The sequence below is a fragment of the Lingula anatina genome, chromosome 7 (assembly GCF_051362555.1).
Source record: "Lingula anatina isolate TDL-2025a chromosome 7, LinAna3.0, whole genome shotgun sequence".
Taxonomy (NCBI): Eukaryota; Metazoa; Brachiopoda; class Lingulata; order Lingulida; family Lingulidae; genus Lingula; species Lingula anatina.
In genome coordinates this window covers 12,374,158-12,391,800 of record NC_141773.1, presented here as the reverse complement: position 1 = coordinate 12,391,800, position 17,643 = coordinate 12,374,158, and the positions used below count along the sequence as shown (strand labels likewise).

General features: G+C 34.9%; 1 protein-coding gene across 3 annotated transcripts in view; it reads right to left on the bottom strand.

Moving 5' to 3' along the window:
* The window catches only part of LOC106175043 (uncharacterized), a 27,119-nt gene extending 9,557 nt beyond the window's left edge, over positions 1-17,562 (bottom strand). The window contains exons 1-6 of one of the 3 annotated variants that reach the window (XM_087018278.1): positions 17,124-17,322; positions 16,231-16,388; positions 15,635-15,816; positions 14,692-14,872; positions 12,345-12,545; positions 340-11,961 (exon numbers count right to left, since the gene is read on the bottom strand). In XM_087018278.1, coding sequence (XP_086874404.1) covers positions 9,401-11,961; positions 12,345-12,545; positions 14,692-14,872; positions 15,635-15,816; positions 16,231-16,388; positions 17,124-17,149 — 3,309 coding nt within the window. In that variant the 5' untranslated portion in view covers positions 17,150-17,322 and the 3' untranslated portion in view covers positions 340-9,400. Of the gene's footprint in view, positions 1-339; positions 11,962-12,344; positions 12,546-14,691; positions 14,873-15,634; positions 15,817-16,230; positions 16,389-17,123; positions 17,326-17,419 lie in introns of those variants that run through there. The other 2 variants (XM_087018277.1, XM_087018276.1) reach the window with 2 other exon arrangements.
* Between the last annotated feature and the right edge of the window lie 81 nt (positions 17,563-17,643).

Here is a 17,643-nt window from a genome sequence, read left to right as displayed (position 1 = left end):
GTCCGGCCATTCCCTTTTTCTCTCTTTGCTTAGGCAATTCTGAATAATGAGTAACCTTCTTCTTTGCAATAAAAAACAATAAATACAACATTTAGAATAACTGGGGTTTTGAAATTCGTAGACAGTTTTAATTTATTTATTAAATAATCTAAATGTTGTGTTTCAAGTGTTTCACTTTTATTCATATTATTTTCATTATTATTTTAAACCCTTTTTCCCCTTTTTACACTTTTGAATAGTAGGAAATTGAATAATTACACAACAGCTTTTTAAAAATTGACCCCAAAAGAAAAGATGACAATATTCTGCCAGAAAAATCAGAATTAACAAGACAATAAATTTCATTCAGCAACTCTGTGATTTATTTCCATACGGTATCAACTGTTACATGATCTCTGCAAAGAATTTACGAACTCTAGTCATATTTCAATATCAACTCTCACAAGTGCAACCCAAAATTATTACCAACAAGAATAACAATAAACAACAATAAATTTACTGGCCTTCAAAATTATAACAAAGAATTTCTTTTACCTTAAATATTCTACTCATTTTACCAGTTGCCAATGCCATACTAATGTGTCCATACTGACCACATATTCCATTACCAATTTTGATTATCTGAGGCCTGTTTTGCAAAGTAAAGTTCACACCAAAAGTTGGTCTCAACATTTAGACAAAACCAAGTCTACTTATATGAAATATTGTGTCTGTTAAATAATGGTCAAGACATAGCTGACACTACAGTCCAACAGCTACTTTGTGTTAAATAATAACTACGATTTAACCAGAAATGAAGTGGAACTAAATTTTGGCTAAAAAAATCAAGACCAATTTTCAGTCTCAACTTATTTTGTTAAAACTTGGGGGTACTATTGGTAAATCATCACAAAAATGCATCAAAGATGCATTCAGCTGAGCACCGAACCCCCTCCACCTCTTCAAATTCTAAATAGAAGAATCTGCCCCTGTTGATGGGAAGGGGGGGGGGGGGAAGAAGAATGAGCCCCTTGCCTCATATCCTAGATACACCATGTCAATAACATTGGCAACCTGAAATATCCCTTTTACAGGGAAGCTGCAAAATATTCTATTTTATGTCATACTCATTTTTTGTTATTTTACTATATACACCTCCGAATTCTCATCTATCATCATAATCAAACTGTAGCCTTCTTATTCACTACAGAAAAGAATATTCTTTATCATCATATATATATATATATCCCGGTTACTGAAAATGAACGAAAATTAATAAAGTTTGACCCTTGCATCCATACGCAGTAATATAAATCTTATTGACATCTATCTACAGAATATAATATTGAATACAAAATATACCAGTGCAACAAAAATAATAACATATGCTTAAATGTGTCAATCCTAACTCTAAATCTTAGCATCTCAAACAAAGTCAGGGGTCTAGATAATAACAATCAAATTTAAATGAAGTTTTATGCTCCAGCAAACTTTTTAAAAAACTTCCATGAAATCTGGTTTACAATAGAATATGAAAAGAAAATCAACATCCTTTTGTTGCTTTAGCAGGGAACAACATCCACACTAACCACAAACTGATTTCTAAGTTTCTGCCGCAGAATACAGTTAATAGCTGTTAATACCTGAGCCAACAGTTTAATGCCCATAATTCATGAATCCTGAAAAATATAGTATTGAGCAATATAACATCTCAAACACTGCAAAAGCTGTGCCAACATGCTAAGAATTTCTTCCTGACGGTGGAAATGAAACAGCCAGAGAAAACATGTTCAAATATGTCATAAAATTTAAAGGGATAACAACTCTTCGTAGGGATCTACATTTCACAATTAATACATTGTGAACAACTCACAGAAATATAATATAAATTATTCTATTTTACCACAGCAGTTACAGCAATACATCTGAAATCTGTGCTTGCCATCTGACCATGTGACCTCCATAGATGGCTATACTCTATAATAATCCCTTAAGAGATTATTACAGAAAAAAAAAAAACTTTTTAGAAAAAAACCAAGAACTAACTTTGAATGTAGAAATGGATTCATTAACCATTGGTAAGTATGGGAAAACTGCTTTTTACCCCAGGAAAATTCATTTTATGGCCAAAATGAACAGTTGTTATCCCTTTAACTTCATTAATTCTTTATTAAAGCCATGATCAATGATCCTGAAGTTTAGGTCCGGTAAATGACCTAATGAACCATGATCTTCACATTGCAACCTGCTGTGCAATTTCACTTTCTGAAATTTATCAGTGTGTGAGGGTTGGTATCATTTATAATGAACATTTGAGGTAGCAACGTAAGACAAATGCAATAGAAAAGACTAGCTGCAACTGTGTATAAAACATCAACTTCAGTAAATTATCACAAAGACGTTGAAATGTATAGATTGATTTCTCCAGTTGTAGTGTCAAAGAACAAGGCAGCAAAGCTGTCAAATGTACAGACAAAAAACAGAAAATAAAGATGCAAAAAAGGTCATTTTGTCAATTTTGATGCAAAAATAAATAATGCTTATTATAGCACTATCAGTCAACATTGAATTTTAATCATGCACAACAGGTAACATGGTCAATAACAGGAGCGGACCCTGAGATATTTTCTGACAGTATTCCAAAGTATCTATGTTGATCCATCCTCCATTTTGATGGTCTTCCAATAGAAAAAAAGATACCAGTCAATATAAACTTAATAACCTCACTGTCTTCCGGAGGACTGAGAAGATGGTCTCAATCCACCCCTTAAATAAGATTACAGTTTCAGGACCATGAGAGACCAAAGTCACATGATGAAAGTCTCAATATTTGAAAAATGATGATAGTGCATAAAATAATATTACATTTTATTACATTATTATGTTTATTTAAAGACATAAAAAACAACTGCTTATGTGGAAATACAGAAAATGTGCAGAGTCTCAGGTGGATGAGAGTTAAAAGTCACAAATGCAGTGTTTGAGAAAAAATTATAAAGGAAACATAACAAAACTAGAAAAGCACTCCGAGAGTGCAGACCTCTGCCAAGGCAGCAATTGTTGATTATTATTGATTGATTATTGAGCCAGACCACCACCAAAAACTAATCATTGTCCTCTTTGGCCCACTTCTGACAGTTCCTGAAAATTTCAGCAAAATCGGTCCATAACTTTTGAGTTATGTTGATGACAGACAAACCATAACCTCCTAGGCAGAGCCTGAGGTAAATATAATTCCAATGAAGCTGCTATTCAAACTTTCAATCTTCAAGTTTGATATATATATATATATATATATATATATATATATATATATATAATTACCTGCATAATTTACCTGTATAATTATCACTGCTTCCTTATTATTTATCTAGCAGAGAGCTTAACCTTTGGCAGTTTACAGGGAAATATCAACAAGTGTGCTTTATGTAATCTCATTTAATGGCCTATTAATTAGGCAAATGATTTTATAACTTAGCTAAGTGATACCCAAGGGAAATTTACAGACTGACCTTCTCAAAGATCTTTCAGGCCCATAAGTCACATCTTAAGAAAAGCACATAACAATAATGCACAAAATAGGAGACTACCAATTCTGATGCAATAATACATTATGTTTAACTGCACAGTCAACATCAAATTTTAATTATGCACAACAGGTAACACCAACGAAAGTAAAAGCATAAGGCTTCAGGCCCATCAGAGTTCAAGTTTATACTTTAAAAGTGCCAGAATGAGAAAAATGAAAATTTCACACAAAATAGCATGAATTCAATGATAAAAGATAACCCAATTGAGCTGGCTTTCTAATTTGAACTGCATGCCAATCCTAAAAATCATACTTGTAAGTTAAAAATAATAATAAGTAACACAGTTTTCTTTTCATAATGTTTGCAGTAGCAGTGCAAAAAGATTTTTGTCAATTTTGATGTAACATTACATAATAAATTATAAAATAATTATCACCAATTTTTGATTATTGACTATAAATAGCATGGGCATTTAGAAAATTTGATTACCATTCGGCTTCATGTCCATGGGAGGTCTGAGTCCCACAATGAATATGCCAACACGATAATAATGAATTTTTCACTAAAGTGTATAACTTCCAGAAAAAGAAGCCAATTAGACTGCTTTTCCAACTCAGGCTGCATTTTAGTCCTGTGTTTCTTTTTTGAAAGTTTGACAGTCATAAGTAAGACGGTTTTCCCATAATGGTCATCATGGCAGCAGCACCAAAAATTGTGTTTTCTTCTATTTTGATGCAACATTACATAATGCTTAACAGCATAATGACCATCAATTTTTAATAATAAAATATACGTATTATGGATCTTCAGAAAATGTGACTAGCATGGGTCTTCAAGCCCGTGGAGGTTCTAAGTCACACCTTGAAAATGCCAATATGTGAAAAATGAAATTTTCACAAAAAACTGTTTAATTGCCAGAAAAATTTACCAAACAGACTACATTTCCTACTGAAGCTGTATTTTAGTCCCATGTTTCTTTCCTGTAAGTTTGAGAACAGTAAGTGACATGATTTTCCTTAAGTGCTCATCATGGGAGCAGTGCCCAAAGTAGGGGTTTCTTCAAATTTTAGTGTAACATTACATGATGTTTAACAGCATAATGACCATCAATTATTAATAATAAAATAGTAGTATCATGGATATTCCGAAAATGTGACTAGCAAAGGTCTTCAGGATCATAGAACTTCAAAGTCACACCTTGAAAATGCCAATATGTGAAAAATTAAATTTTCACAAAAAACTGTTTAACTGCCAGAAAAAATTACCAAACAGAATGCATTGCCTACTGAAGCTGTATTTTAGTCCCATGTTTCTTTCCTGTAAGTTTGAGAACAGTAAGTGACATGATTTTCCTTAAATGGTCATCATGGGAGCAGTGCCTAAAATAGGGGTTTCTTCAAATTTTGATGCAATATTACATAATGTTTAACAGCATAATGACCATCAATTATTAATAATAAAATAGTAGTATCATGGATATTCCGAAAATGTGACTAGCAAAGGTCTTCAGGACCATGGAACTTCAAAGTCACATCTTGAAAATGTCAAAATGTAAACAAGACAGCACTTTTCTGAAATGGGTTTATTTCCATTTTTAACACTTTTTTAACTTAAAACAAAATTAACAGTTTACTGCAATTTTTATATGACCAACTAAGAAAATTGATGAGATGGGAAAAATATCAATAGAACAGTATTAAATGTCCAATTTCCTCCATTCTGAGATTCTGAACATAGTGGATGATTGAATCTGACAAACTGCAATGATATGTGTTTATTTCCATTTTTGACACTTCATTACACAATACCGGTAACAAGTTTACCATCATTTTTACATAATCAACTAAAAATGTTGTAAAGATGCAGGAAATGTAAAAAAACTCTTTTACATATCTTATTAGTTCAATAATGAGACTATTAACATGCCTAAGAATTGAATCAGAGAAAATGTGAAAAAAAAGCATAACTTCCCTAAAAATGACCCAATCATGCTGATTTTCGAACTTGACCTGTGTATTATAAATATTCATCAGTTCTGTAAGTTTCAAACCAAAAGGTAAAACCGTTTTCCACTTATCGTGTTTACGGTGTTGCATATATGCTGAAAAATGTGAAAAAAAGCAAAACTTCCCTAAAAATGACCCGATCATGCTGATTTTCGAACTTGACCTGTGTATTATACAAATTCATCAGTTCTGTAAGTTTCAAACCAAAAGGTAAAACGGTTTTCCACTTATCATGTTTACGGTGTTGCATATATGCTGAAAAATGTGAAAAAACAGCATAACTTCCCTAAAAATGGCCCGATCATGCTGATTTTCGAACTTGACCTGAATATTATGAATATTCATCAGTTCTGTAAGTTTCAAGTCAAAACGTAAAACTGTTTTCCACTTATCGTGTTTACGGTAAAAGTGCACGCCAACGGCAACGGCAACGGCAACGGCAACGGCGACGACAGACGCAGGTGACGGCTATATGTACAGACACATCTGTGTCTGTACATAATAAAAGAATGAAAAAATCAAACCCCTAACTGGACAAAACACACACACACAGACTTCTTCAGGGAACCTGAACTAGGATAATTATTCAATCTTTTCAATGGGGAAAAATTTCAAATTTTATAGATACTGTATTTTTTAGTCATAATTTCTAAAAATAAAAACATCCCTTGAGTGGTAGCAACAAAATTAATAAGCAGGTTACACTACGGTTCTATTCCATGCAGTAAAAGCACCGCCAATGCCATATAGAAATATATTTTGATTACAAAATTATGTATCTGAAAGTTTAATAACATTTGCCCATTGAAAAAATCCAGTAATTACAATAACTGTCACAGTGGCCATGTTACAAACAAAAGAACGCATTTCCAATTTTACAATTGTTCCAAGTAGTATCCACATCACAATATTAATAACACTTCTTAGCAGCCTAAGCATTTGTTTTGCTCAAACATTCTGTGATCAAACGTGTATCATGGCCCAACACTAAGAGCTGGGAGACGCCCCCTATCATAATTTTAAAAGGATCATTTGTGATGCCTCGATTATTGAAAGCTGTTCACTGGATTACATTATGAATCTGTAATCCAGACAACAATGATTTGGTGATATCCAAAATCCAAGAAATGTTTGTAAATAGCCCCATACATTATGATCTCTCAATCCATTACAATACATTAATACAGGGGTGGGGAACTAAAGCAGACTTCATCAACACAAATGCCATTCAATAACTATGAAAACAATGTTCTTAACACAAATAGCCCAAACTATATACACACAATGCCTCTCTATATACAAATAATATGAGGAATCACTCCTCTCTATATATATAATCATCTACCAATACAATTTACTTAATATTTAATATGTACATCATCTACCTTACAGGTGCTTTCGTCTTTATTTATCCACAATTGATCAATTGAGTGAAAATTTGTTACTTTGTCTTCAGTGCTGACACAGACAGCTGATATCCATTTTCTAATTATACAAATTAACAATCAGGACAAAAACACTACCTAATAGTATCTACTATTAAGCTCTCCTGAGGTTTAGTCCCAATAGTTGGCAACTTCTTCATTTTCAAATCTCCATATGCACAGCAAGAATTATCCATGAAAATGTGGAAATGAAAAAGATGGTCCTAAGTTGTCTTTAAGACTTGGCTATGATCAAGCCCAATTCTTTGCATAGCAGTATAACACAATCAAATAAATAAATAAATAAATAAAAATAGCAATGAAAATCCTCATTATAACAGACAATCTTTCCATTATAGATTATTGTACCTGGTTAATATGCAATCCTGACTGTTTCAAATACAATATACTTGACTATGAAGTAAATCACCATTCTTTTTCAATCTATTGTGTATATAATTTTACAGATACCAAGGTCCATACTACAATTAATTGTCATTTTCATTCATTTAGAATATTCTTTGTTGAAATCCATATTGCTTTTTGTACTTCTTTACAATATTATGAGTAATCATTATTTTATATATATATCTGGAGATATTTTCTGGGAATCACACAGTCAAGATTTCTCTAAGATAAACATGTTTCTAACTACTCCCTGCATAAATACATGTATATATTTATATAAAGCCTATTTCAATATAAATGTACTGGCATAATAGTTCTCTTTCTTACTGGCCTATTCCTGAATAAAATGGCAACATAACAGATGTTTAGATCAAATAGTCAAGTTCATTGTTTCAAAAACAAAAGTTGACATCTATGTATTTTAAAAAAATAATAATCAAATAAAAAAAATTAATTTTTAATATTTTGGCAGATCTATACTCACACCTCTTAAAAAATATGACTTCATGCTTCATTTTACTTACATTTGCCACTCTTGCATCTTTATCATCAATTCTCTTATCTTTCCATTATGTATGCCAAAGAAGCACATAACACTATTACAGCACACTTCTACAGGTGCTTCAAATTAAAGCTCCTTTCAATTTCTTCGATTATGTCTTGCACTATCATTTTATCACCACATCTTACCATACCTTAAAGTCGATATTATATTCCTTTCATTTTTCAAGTTTTCAAAAGGCAATTTTCCTCAGTGGTTGGCGGATGTTCTTCACAACTTACTATAAATGAATCATTGACAGACTGTCTAAACTATGGCAATGTGCCTATATGAAAATGACAAATATAACAAAGGCTGAAATAATTTGCATAAAATGGGTTAAGTTTCTTCACACTTCATAGCAAGGAGCGAAATATTCTTCAAACTTAAATTAAATGGATAAAATTTCTCCACATCCCAAAACATGTTTGAAATGTTCTTTAACTTTTAATTCCCAATATAATGGATGAATTTCTCTATATTAATGAATCTGACAAACATTGTCCATATAGAGTAAAATGAAAAATGTGCCCTATATTTCATTATGTTTTAATCTAACAATAAACTACTTTCAAACTGAAGGTAAAGGAGGTTGTGGGGGGAGGGGGGGGGTCATATTAAAATAAAATTGACCAATGATCATAATACCATTTGAACCTGCTATGTTTAACATATATTACTGATGTAATTTGGACCTTTCCAAGGTTCCTTATACTAAGAAACAAAACAAGTGAGTCAAAAAAAAAAAAAAGATTTAATGTATAACTTAAAAGACTGGCTATGGCAAAGGTAAAAATGGGTCTAGAAAATGCAGCCACTTAAGGTTAGTTACTGAGGAACTGAAAAGTGAAGTCCGGGTATAATGAGCTTACAATAATGGGCTGAAAATACAGCGTGTTCAATAGAATTTTGCATCATCTCTTACATTATACTCCAATAATTGTATCAATATGAAAAATATCAGACTTTGCTTGAGCTAGATCTGCACTACCTTTACAACCCTTTTGTTAAGGAGACATCTATTCAGAATTTTTAGTGGTAAAAATGAAAATCTATGCAAATCTTTCAACAATGCAACCAAATGTATATATGATACAACTTAACCATTTAAACTGACCATATTGTATAGTATATAAATTACAGTAAATGCAAGTATAAAAAATTGACTTTCAAATAAATTAACAGCTTGAACTGCAAATTATTACAGTTCAATCTCAAGTGCATTTTGATATATGTACTGCATGTTATTTTATTTGTGACAGGAAGGTTGCTTATGTCTACCATTTCAATCTGTATAAGACATGTCTGGCTTCACTCCATTTCCATTTTTGAAGAATGATATTATTTTGACCTTAGTAAAAAGGAAGAAAAAAAAGGAAGCAAGTCAAAGGGCAAATGTTGGACAAAAGGTATAAAGAAGTTGAATTAAGACTCTCCTTACACCCAAATCTCATAAATTCGTGGGTGAAATTTGATAACAAAGACATAACTATGAATGTAAAAATTGGTTGATCATTTCACAATAGGAGGCGAAAAGTTGGACAGGACTGCTCCCAACACCAACATCTCATGGGAGATATCCTTCAACTTCCTGGGAATCACGTGACGCAACATCCTGTAACCTTTCAACCTCTGCAGTGCCTTTTTTGTGACAGTCTGAAGCTGGCTGACTTTACGATTCTTTATGATCTCCTTATGGGACAGCGATTTTCCTGCCCTCCACCTGTAAGACTTGTTGGTCTTGAGGCGTATATGAGGCCTTGACATTGTTGCCTTTTTGCTCTCCATGAGCGCATCCACCGGGAAATCATGACTGCCCATTATGTTGTCATCTGGCTCGATCAAGTCCAACAGACCGCTCTGTTGGACCATGTGCGCATTTGATACTTTTTTGTCCCATAGTTGTGACACAAAAGTGAATGCTCCTGATGGAGTTGTTGCTAATAAAGCCTTCAGTTTGGTGTTTGGTGTGTAATTCACTTTATCGAGGTATTTTCCCCCTTTTTTCTTTTTAGGTCTTTGGGGTCCCTCAAACACTAAATCTGTGCTGTCAATCACAGCCCGGGTTTGAGGGTTAATCTCCTTGAAAGCCTCAGGTAAGAAACGCTGAATTTGTTGTCGTGATGGCCATTTGAGTAACGGTCCCATCACCTTGTACATGTACACTACCCACGTAGAAAAAGTCCGAGAGGATTGCTGATCTGAAATCCCAAACAGATCGCCTATCATAAACGCCACGAGACCAAGCCGAAACCTTATAATTGCCAATAAGAACTGTTCATAGTTACTGAGAATTGGCCAATCTGAGGTTGGTTTTGTGGCCTTGGTGTTGACATGATATTGTGGCACAGTACTACCGGGTAAATCACCAGTCATTACACTATTGACATTGTTCACCAGAGATGATGGTACATGCTTTTGGGGAACCTTTCTCTTTCGTTTTCCTCTCTGATTCCCTGTGGATTCTATACCAGGTTCCCCACCAGAGGTCACCAGGGGAGGCACAGCTTCAGCCTGATTGGTCAGCCCTGATTGTTGTACCAAGTTCACTGGCTGATTTTCCTTTTTAGATGGAGCCACAGGTGTCTGGCATTCTGCATTTTTCACTGGACTTTCCACTGGATACAATTGACTTTCATTCCAGTATCTTTTTCTTACATCTGGTGTGTCCAAAATATCAAAAACTCCATCTAGAATCTTTCGTGTGGGCAGTCCTGTGTAGCGTTTTATGTTTTTATCAGACGACAGGACATGTTCTAAGAATAACTCCCTGCGTAACTTGTCTGTGTCTGCAAATCTGCATTTTAACTGAGCATGTTCCAAAAGTATGGCCTCTAATGCTTCTCCCGTCATCTCCGTCTGCGTTGACATGTCGCATATCTCCGTAAAGCCGCAATTGTCAGAGGATTTGGACTTGGATTTGACTGAAGAGGTAGAAACAAAGCCATTTTTCTCTGTGGGAGAAGTGACTGCATTGTCTCTCATAGCAGACTTAGCAGAAACTGGGGCTCCTTGTCCTTCTAGGTGTCTTGCAGATTTTGAACCTTGAGAAACAACATATTCCGTCCCCTTCCCTTCAGACTGCTTCCGCTGCTTTGTCGGCTGAGCCCCATATTCCACAGTCTCGTTGGCCCTCTGTTTCCTGAGAATTGCTTTCTGCAGGGCAGACTGAGTTGAAGACCGCCTGGTGGCATAAACAAAGGACTCGCCTGCTGCTCTGTTAACTTGATACACACTGGTTTGACTGACCACCTGTTTATCACCCCCTTGGACACTGGCCGGACTGACCACTACAGGACGGTCAGTATGTGCACCACTGGGGACTCTGCTCCCTAGGATGGGGGTGTTTAAAGGGAGGGTGGTCAGGGGTGCATTAACATGAGCAGTGGTTGGGGTCATACTGACACCTGCACTACTCAAGGAAGTTGCAGCTGATGATTTGTGGTAAGGAACAGTGAATGTTCCCTGGGTAGTGCCCGGTTTAAGTGCAGGGCTCTTAACAAACATTGTGCTGTTGCCGGCTACTGCTGCTGTCTGCTGTAATGTCGCTGCATTGTTAACTAAGTATAACTGGGGGTCTGATGTGCCTGGCAGGCTGTGACCTTGACCTTGGGAAGAATCTCCTGGTATCCTTATGGCTATTTCTCCACTGGGCAGCTGAAACCTTGTTTGCTGACCTCCAGTTTGACCACTCATGGCTACCTGGACAATTGGTCGACTTTGGACATGACCAGCCGATGCCACTGACACATGGGAAGTGTACTGTGCGGCTTGGAGCAGCAGTGATGCTGTATCTGTATCGGGTTTCTCTGCTGGCTGTTGCTGAACACCAGGCACCTGTGGCTGTTGAACCATGGTGCCAGGCACCTGTTGTGACTGCTGCTGAACACCAGGCACCTGCAGTGTTTGCACACGGACACCAGGCACCTGTAGGGATTGCTGCTGGACACTTGGCACATGAAGCTGTTGCTGAGGCAAAGACTTGTCATTGTTAGGACTGGCTCTATCAAGTGGACTAGACGTAGGTCCACCAATGTGGTCCTCTTCTGTACTCATCTGACTGGCTGTTACACCTGGAATACACATACAACCATGAGGTTAACATAAAAAATTTCATCAAATCTTCATTCTGTTGTTTTATTATTTTTTTTTTATTGCCATATATTGACCTATCGTTTTGAAGGAACTCTTGAGTTTTTTTACAAATGACCACTGGAACTGGAGGCTGCTAGTGTGACATTCGATTCTGGAGGGTAAGAATAAAAAAAAAAAGATTGGATAAGTTTCATCAAACCTTTCAGTGGTATTATTAAATACAAAATGAGTAAACTATCAGAGGAGTATATTTTACAGTACCCTCACGAGTATATATTTTTTGCTACCTTAACAAGTCATTTTTCAGTACCTTTACCAGTGTATTTTTAATGCCCCTACACGTTTTTTTCTTCACCCTTACCTGCAGCAGCTATGAGCGTATCAATTCCAGACATCCCTGACACCGATACTGATCCTGGCTTATTACTGCCTGCTGATTTAAACCTCTTACTAGTGGCTGGGGGCTGATACTTCACGTCTTTGGAAGATATTCTTTTCTTCTTGTTATAACTGGGTGGAGAATGCATATACACTGAAGTTTTGGTGGTGAATGGGGATTGACCTGCAAACAAATTCACATCAAGTTCTTTAACAATTCACAGAAAGACCAGCACAAGATACTATTATGGTAAATGGTCAATGTGATAAATTTGTTTTTTTTTTGTTTTTTATTACACTTTTATCATTATTATTCAAGGTGATAGACAATGGTGCTCTAAACCTAGTTATAGCCCCAAAAAGTTCAGCTGTATAACATAGCCATGAATATTTAAGCAGTCTTAAAACTTCTCTACAAGCTTTAGTAACGGATTCAAGTTTTCCCAAAATGTGCATTCAAACTAGCACTTGTATCAGAAAAAAAGGTTCATATTCCAAACAATCTTTTGACTACTTAACCCACTCCCATTTTTCATCCATAATGCTCAAAAAGATGTGATTGCTGATAAGAAACTTTTACGCAAGTAAAAGGAAATAAACCAGTCCAAAGATCAAAAGTAATTTCTGGCTAATGGTAACAAAAATCATTGCAAAGACTTGTCACTGTTTTAGAAAACGGCCTTTAAAGAGGAAAATAATTTTTTTTCAAACTTCAAAATAAAGTACCCTGCCTTTGCCTCTTATTATGGACAAATGAAAACCAATCCTGCAACTCACTTGAAAAATATGTTCATCAGCATGCATTAAAGTAATGATTTATGCAAACAGAAATTTCAATTATTCAAAAACTACAAGTTTTCAGGCTATCCCACATAGTATACAATACTGAAGAGAACTGTAGCTGGACTCACCCTAGCATAATTTTACTTTTAACCAATAGGCTAAAGAATTTCAGCCAAATCTGCTCTTGGCAAAAGCAAAGAAATGTCTCTTCATAAAAATATCTATTTTAAAACACCCCAAAGGTATCAAGTGGTCTAATGAAATACTTCCTCTTTTAAATTCTAATATTGGCCAAGTGAAATCTTGTTTTTGATATTATGCATCATATCGACACAACTTTGGCCAAACTGTTTTTCCCAATTTTCAGAATCCAAAATATATTATCTTTAACCACCGGCAAAATATTTCACATGCTATGGTGAGCCCAGACTTTCACGTCTCACCTGCAGCAGTTAACTAAAGATCCCATCTTCACTCTTCTCTCATAAAAGTCATAAAAGTGCTGTGGATACATCTGCCAAAAAAATTACGTGCGCAGTCACAACAGCGTCACTACTTCTTGTCCGACTCAAAGATAGCACCATCATAAGAGAAGATCAGTTTAGACCAACACTTTTTTTAAACTGAATATGCCCTCACTGAAGATTAAAAAAGGGTCAACCTCCAACCTTCGGTATAAATGTTTCCTGTTGGAAGAAACCTTAATAGAAAAAGGTTGATTACGCCTTGGATATCATAAATCAAGAGAAGTTCAGGAGTCAGGAACCAACAAAGAAACCTTTTTTTTTTTCTTTCGAATGGTACCAAACAGTTTAATACTAATATCCTGAATAACAATATCCCTGGTTATTTTAAGATGGGATCCTTGTCAACTGACAGCATGCATTTTTTAGCCCTAAGTCAAACATCAATCAAATAGTGATTGAAATTTCACGAAAAAGTTGATGGTTCATAAATGATAATTCATTTGGTGTTATTTATTAGACAGGGAGTTTAACCTGGAGATGTCTTTTACTGAGCTTCAAGCAATGGCAATTGCATTGCTTGGTGTAAATATTTTGCTGCTATATTACTATGATATTTTCAATGTTTAAGATAAATACATCACCATCATCATCATCAACGTCATCAGAAACATAAAGCAACCCCCCACCCCTTTGCTTTCATATTCTATCATAAAAAGGCAGATTGATCACCCAGCCCTGACCAAAAGGGGAGAAAAGATGTACCCTACAGAAGTCATTCAAATTTTCATGTTTCTAGAGAAAACTTATAAAATGGGGGAAGGATGGGGATTGGACAGCTATAACGGATACTCATGAAAATGACTTTGGCACAATAAATCTGAAAATGGTAAGATTTAACCATTTCTCAGAACTGCCCACTGGCAAGTAAAGAAGGCAATACAAAATTTTGCCTAAGTTTAAATTACCTCCTCAAGTCTAAAACTATCAAACAAACTGCTTTTTCATGAAAAAAATATAATAAAATAAAATTCTATTTTAAAAGTTATGAAAAACCACACAGGATAACCACTCGACACTCACCACATTTTGGATTTGGCAGGAATCTGAAGGCTTTAAACTGACTGTCGCCTTCCTTATTCCGCAGCTCTTTTACTTCTTCAATATCTGGTGCCTTATTAATGGCCATTCTCAGCCTGGTCTTTAACATGGCATAGTTTGGGTCCTCCCCATCATGGAACCTTCCAGTGTGGATTGACCATTTCTGAAAATATCACGAAATGACAATTCATGAAGATTAATAAGCAGTTGATAGTTAACAGTTGATATATATATATATGAATATATATCTTATTTATCTTTCACTGGATTTACACTGATTAACAATGTTTATCATTAAAGGGATAATAACTCTTCGTTTCGGCCAAAAAATGAATTTTCCTGGAGTAAACAACAATTTTCCCATACTTACCGATGGTAAATGAATCCATTTTTACATTCAAAGTTAGTCCCTGGTTTTTTTCTAAAAAGTTTGGTTTTTTGTTAAAATCTCTTAAGAGATTATAACAGAGTATAGCCATCAATGGAGGTCACGTGGTACGCAGACAAGCTCAGACATCAGAATAATAGCTATAACTGCCGTATTTGTGGTAAAACAGAATATATTATATTTCTATGAGTTATTCACAATGTTTTTATTGTGAAATATAGATCTCATACTAAGAGTTATTATCCCTTTAAATAATTCCTATGAAGACTGTCCCCTTCATGAGGTCTTTGCCAGATGGCTCAAGTCAACCATCAACTGCTTACTATCTGCAGTTGAAAACATTTTCACATCTTGCTTGAATATAGATAATCTGATCCGAAGGCAGTCGCCTTTATAATATTTTATCAGAAAGTTTACTTTAATATGCCATCTTTCTTTTACACATTTTTTTTCTGTTAGTCTTATTAAATTCATCATAAAAAAATATTTTTTCACATTAAAAAAAAGTTTTCTTCACACTATCACATTAAAAATTACTTTGAATATGAGTCCATCTGTGGCGGTGAAGGTAGTCTTGGCACCATGTTTCCAGGGTATTCGGAACAGCGTCCTCTCATTATCTATCCAGTTGAGACCAGGAATCTCACCACTTTCTATCTGGGCTTCCAGCCATGGGCGCAACAACAGGCGCATCTGAGGCTCCCCATCTCCTTCCTCATCTAGAGCAAACAGGAAGAATTGCCATATATTGATACTTGCATACAGAAACTATTCAATCATATCAGTTTTCCTTTTGTTGTAGCCAGTAATCTATATGCTTGTCTTATCAAAATACAAAGGAATGAATGGAGCGCACATATACAACTATGGAAAAAGGTGAAAGGCACTCGAATGAAATTGTGAATATAATACAACATTTTGGTCTATCACAAAAAAAATCCACCGATTTATGTTGAAGTGGCTCGTTTTTCTGTGCACATCTGTATATCTGTCTTTCTCCCTATCTGTCTGTCTGTATGTCTCTTGCTAGAATTTCCACCACATTCTAAAATGAGTTCAACACAGTAGTTACTTTTTCTTGAAAGAGCACCAAGAACTGAAATATACTGGATTCACTGAAACCCCAATCTTACCACTTTGACTTTCATCCTTGTTATCCATCTTGGACACTGCATAGTCTACCTCCTCGCTGTCATCAGGGGGCTCTTCTTTGATTTGCATATCTTCTTCAAACTGAGTCTCCTTATCTTCTGTTTCCATTCTGTTACTGGCCATAAGTGAAACTGAATGTCTGAAACCACAACAGAACTTTATTTTGATTGGTCCCAACAGATATCTATAAGAAAACTCGACTCAACTGTGAAACTAAGGACCAGTCATAACGTTGCCATATAGATAGGTAATCATCATGATGTGAAAGGGGCCTATGAATCTACTGCCCCTAAAGCAGAGAATGTGGCTAGTTTGATAAAGAAGTTACTTGGTAAATTTCATTAAAACCAATTGTATAAAATCTAAAAGTGAAAAAAGAAACTGAATCTCTGGTCACAAAACTAATGAATCAATCTTATGTCAACTTTGGCACTAAAGGACATATCAACTACAACTATAAAATCATAGAAAATGCTGTACATAGCACACATAAAAATTGATCTGAAATGTTTATTGACCAATTTAAAATATAGGTCAAGGACATGTATTAGATAAATTTAGAATAAAGGTCAAGATCACAATGAATTTACGTAACAAAATAATGCTTATATTCATAAATGAATAATCACATAAAGCTTAACTAAATACTATTAGCCAGATTTTTTAAACTGTCAAATTTGATACTGCTTTGCCAGAAAATTATGTAAAATACATTTAATGGGTAGCTGAAAAAATTAAATAAATATAAATAAATTTAGAAAAGTGGATAAACCCCTAATACTGATAAACATTTAAATAATTGGTCTAAATACCCTAAAATAACTGACTGAAAATAATTCACCATATGAACAACATTGTCACACGTAACACCGACCTTTTCAATAAGAAAATTTGCCTCATATTCAATCATCGAAAATTGATTTTCAGCTAACTGTGACCAAAAATAGCCCACGCAATATCAATGAACTGTTTACAGTGCTATTCGGGATGCTGAAACTAGTTTAAGGACGAAACGAAACGTGGCCCCTCGACAAACAAAAGTGGTTGACCTCCCACATGCCCATCCCTGAACGCGAAAGTCAACGCGACCCCACAGAAATAAAGACACAGCAAAATAAGTATACTTTTGTAATTCATTAATATCAAATATTAAGTATCAGTTTTACTCACACTTTGTAGCTTTATACTTTCATTGTGGCAAAATATTGGGCAAAAAACTTCGCAATTTTGACCCACTTTCTCCCTCCATTTTGTCTAATAAAGCTTAGCTACGGGCTTAAAACGAAAGTGCTTTGATAAAAGCAAGTTTGATGTGAAATATTTACACGAGCAGTTATCTAAAAGCAGATATATATACTGATATTATTAATTCAAAGATGTTGCAACACTTTCTA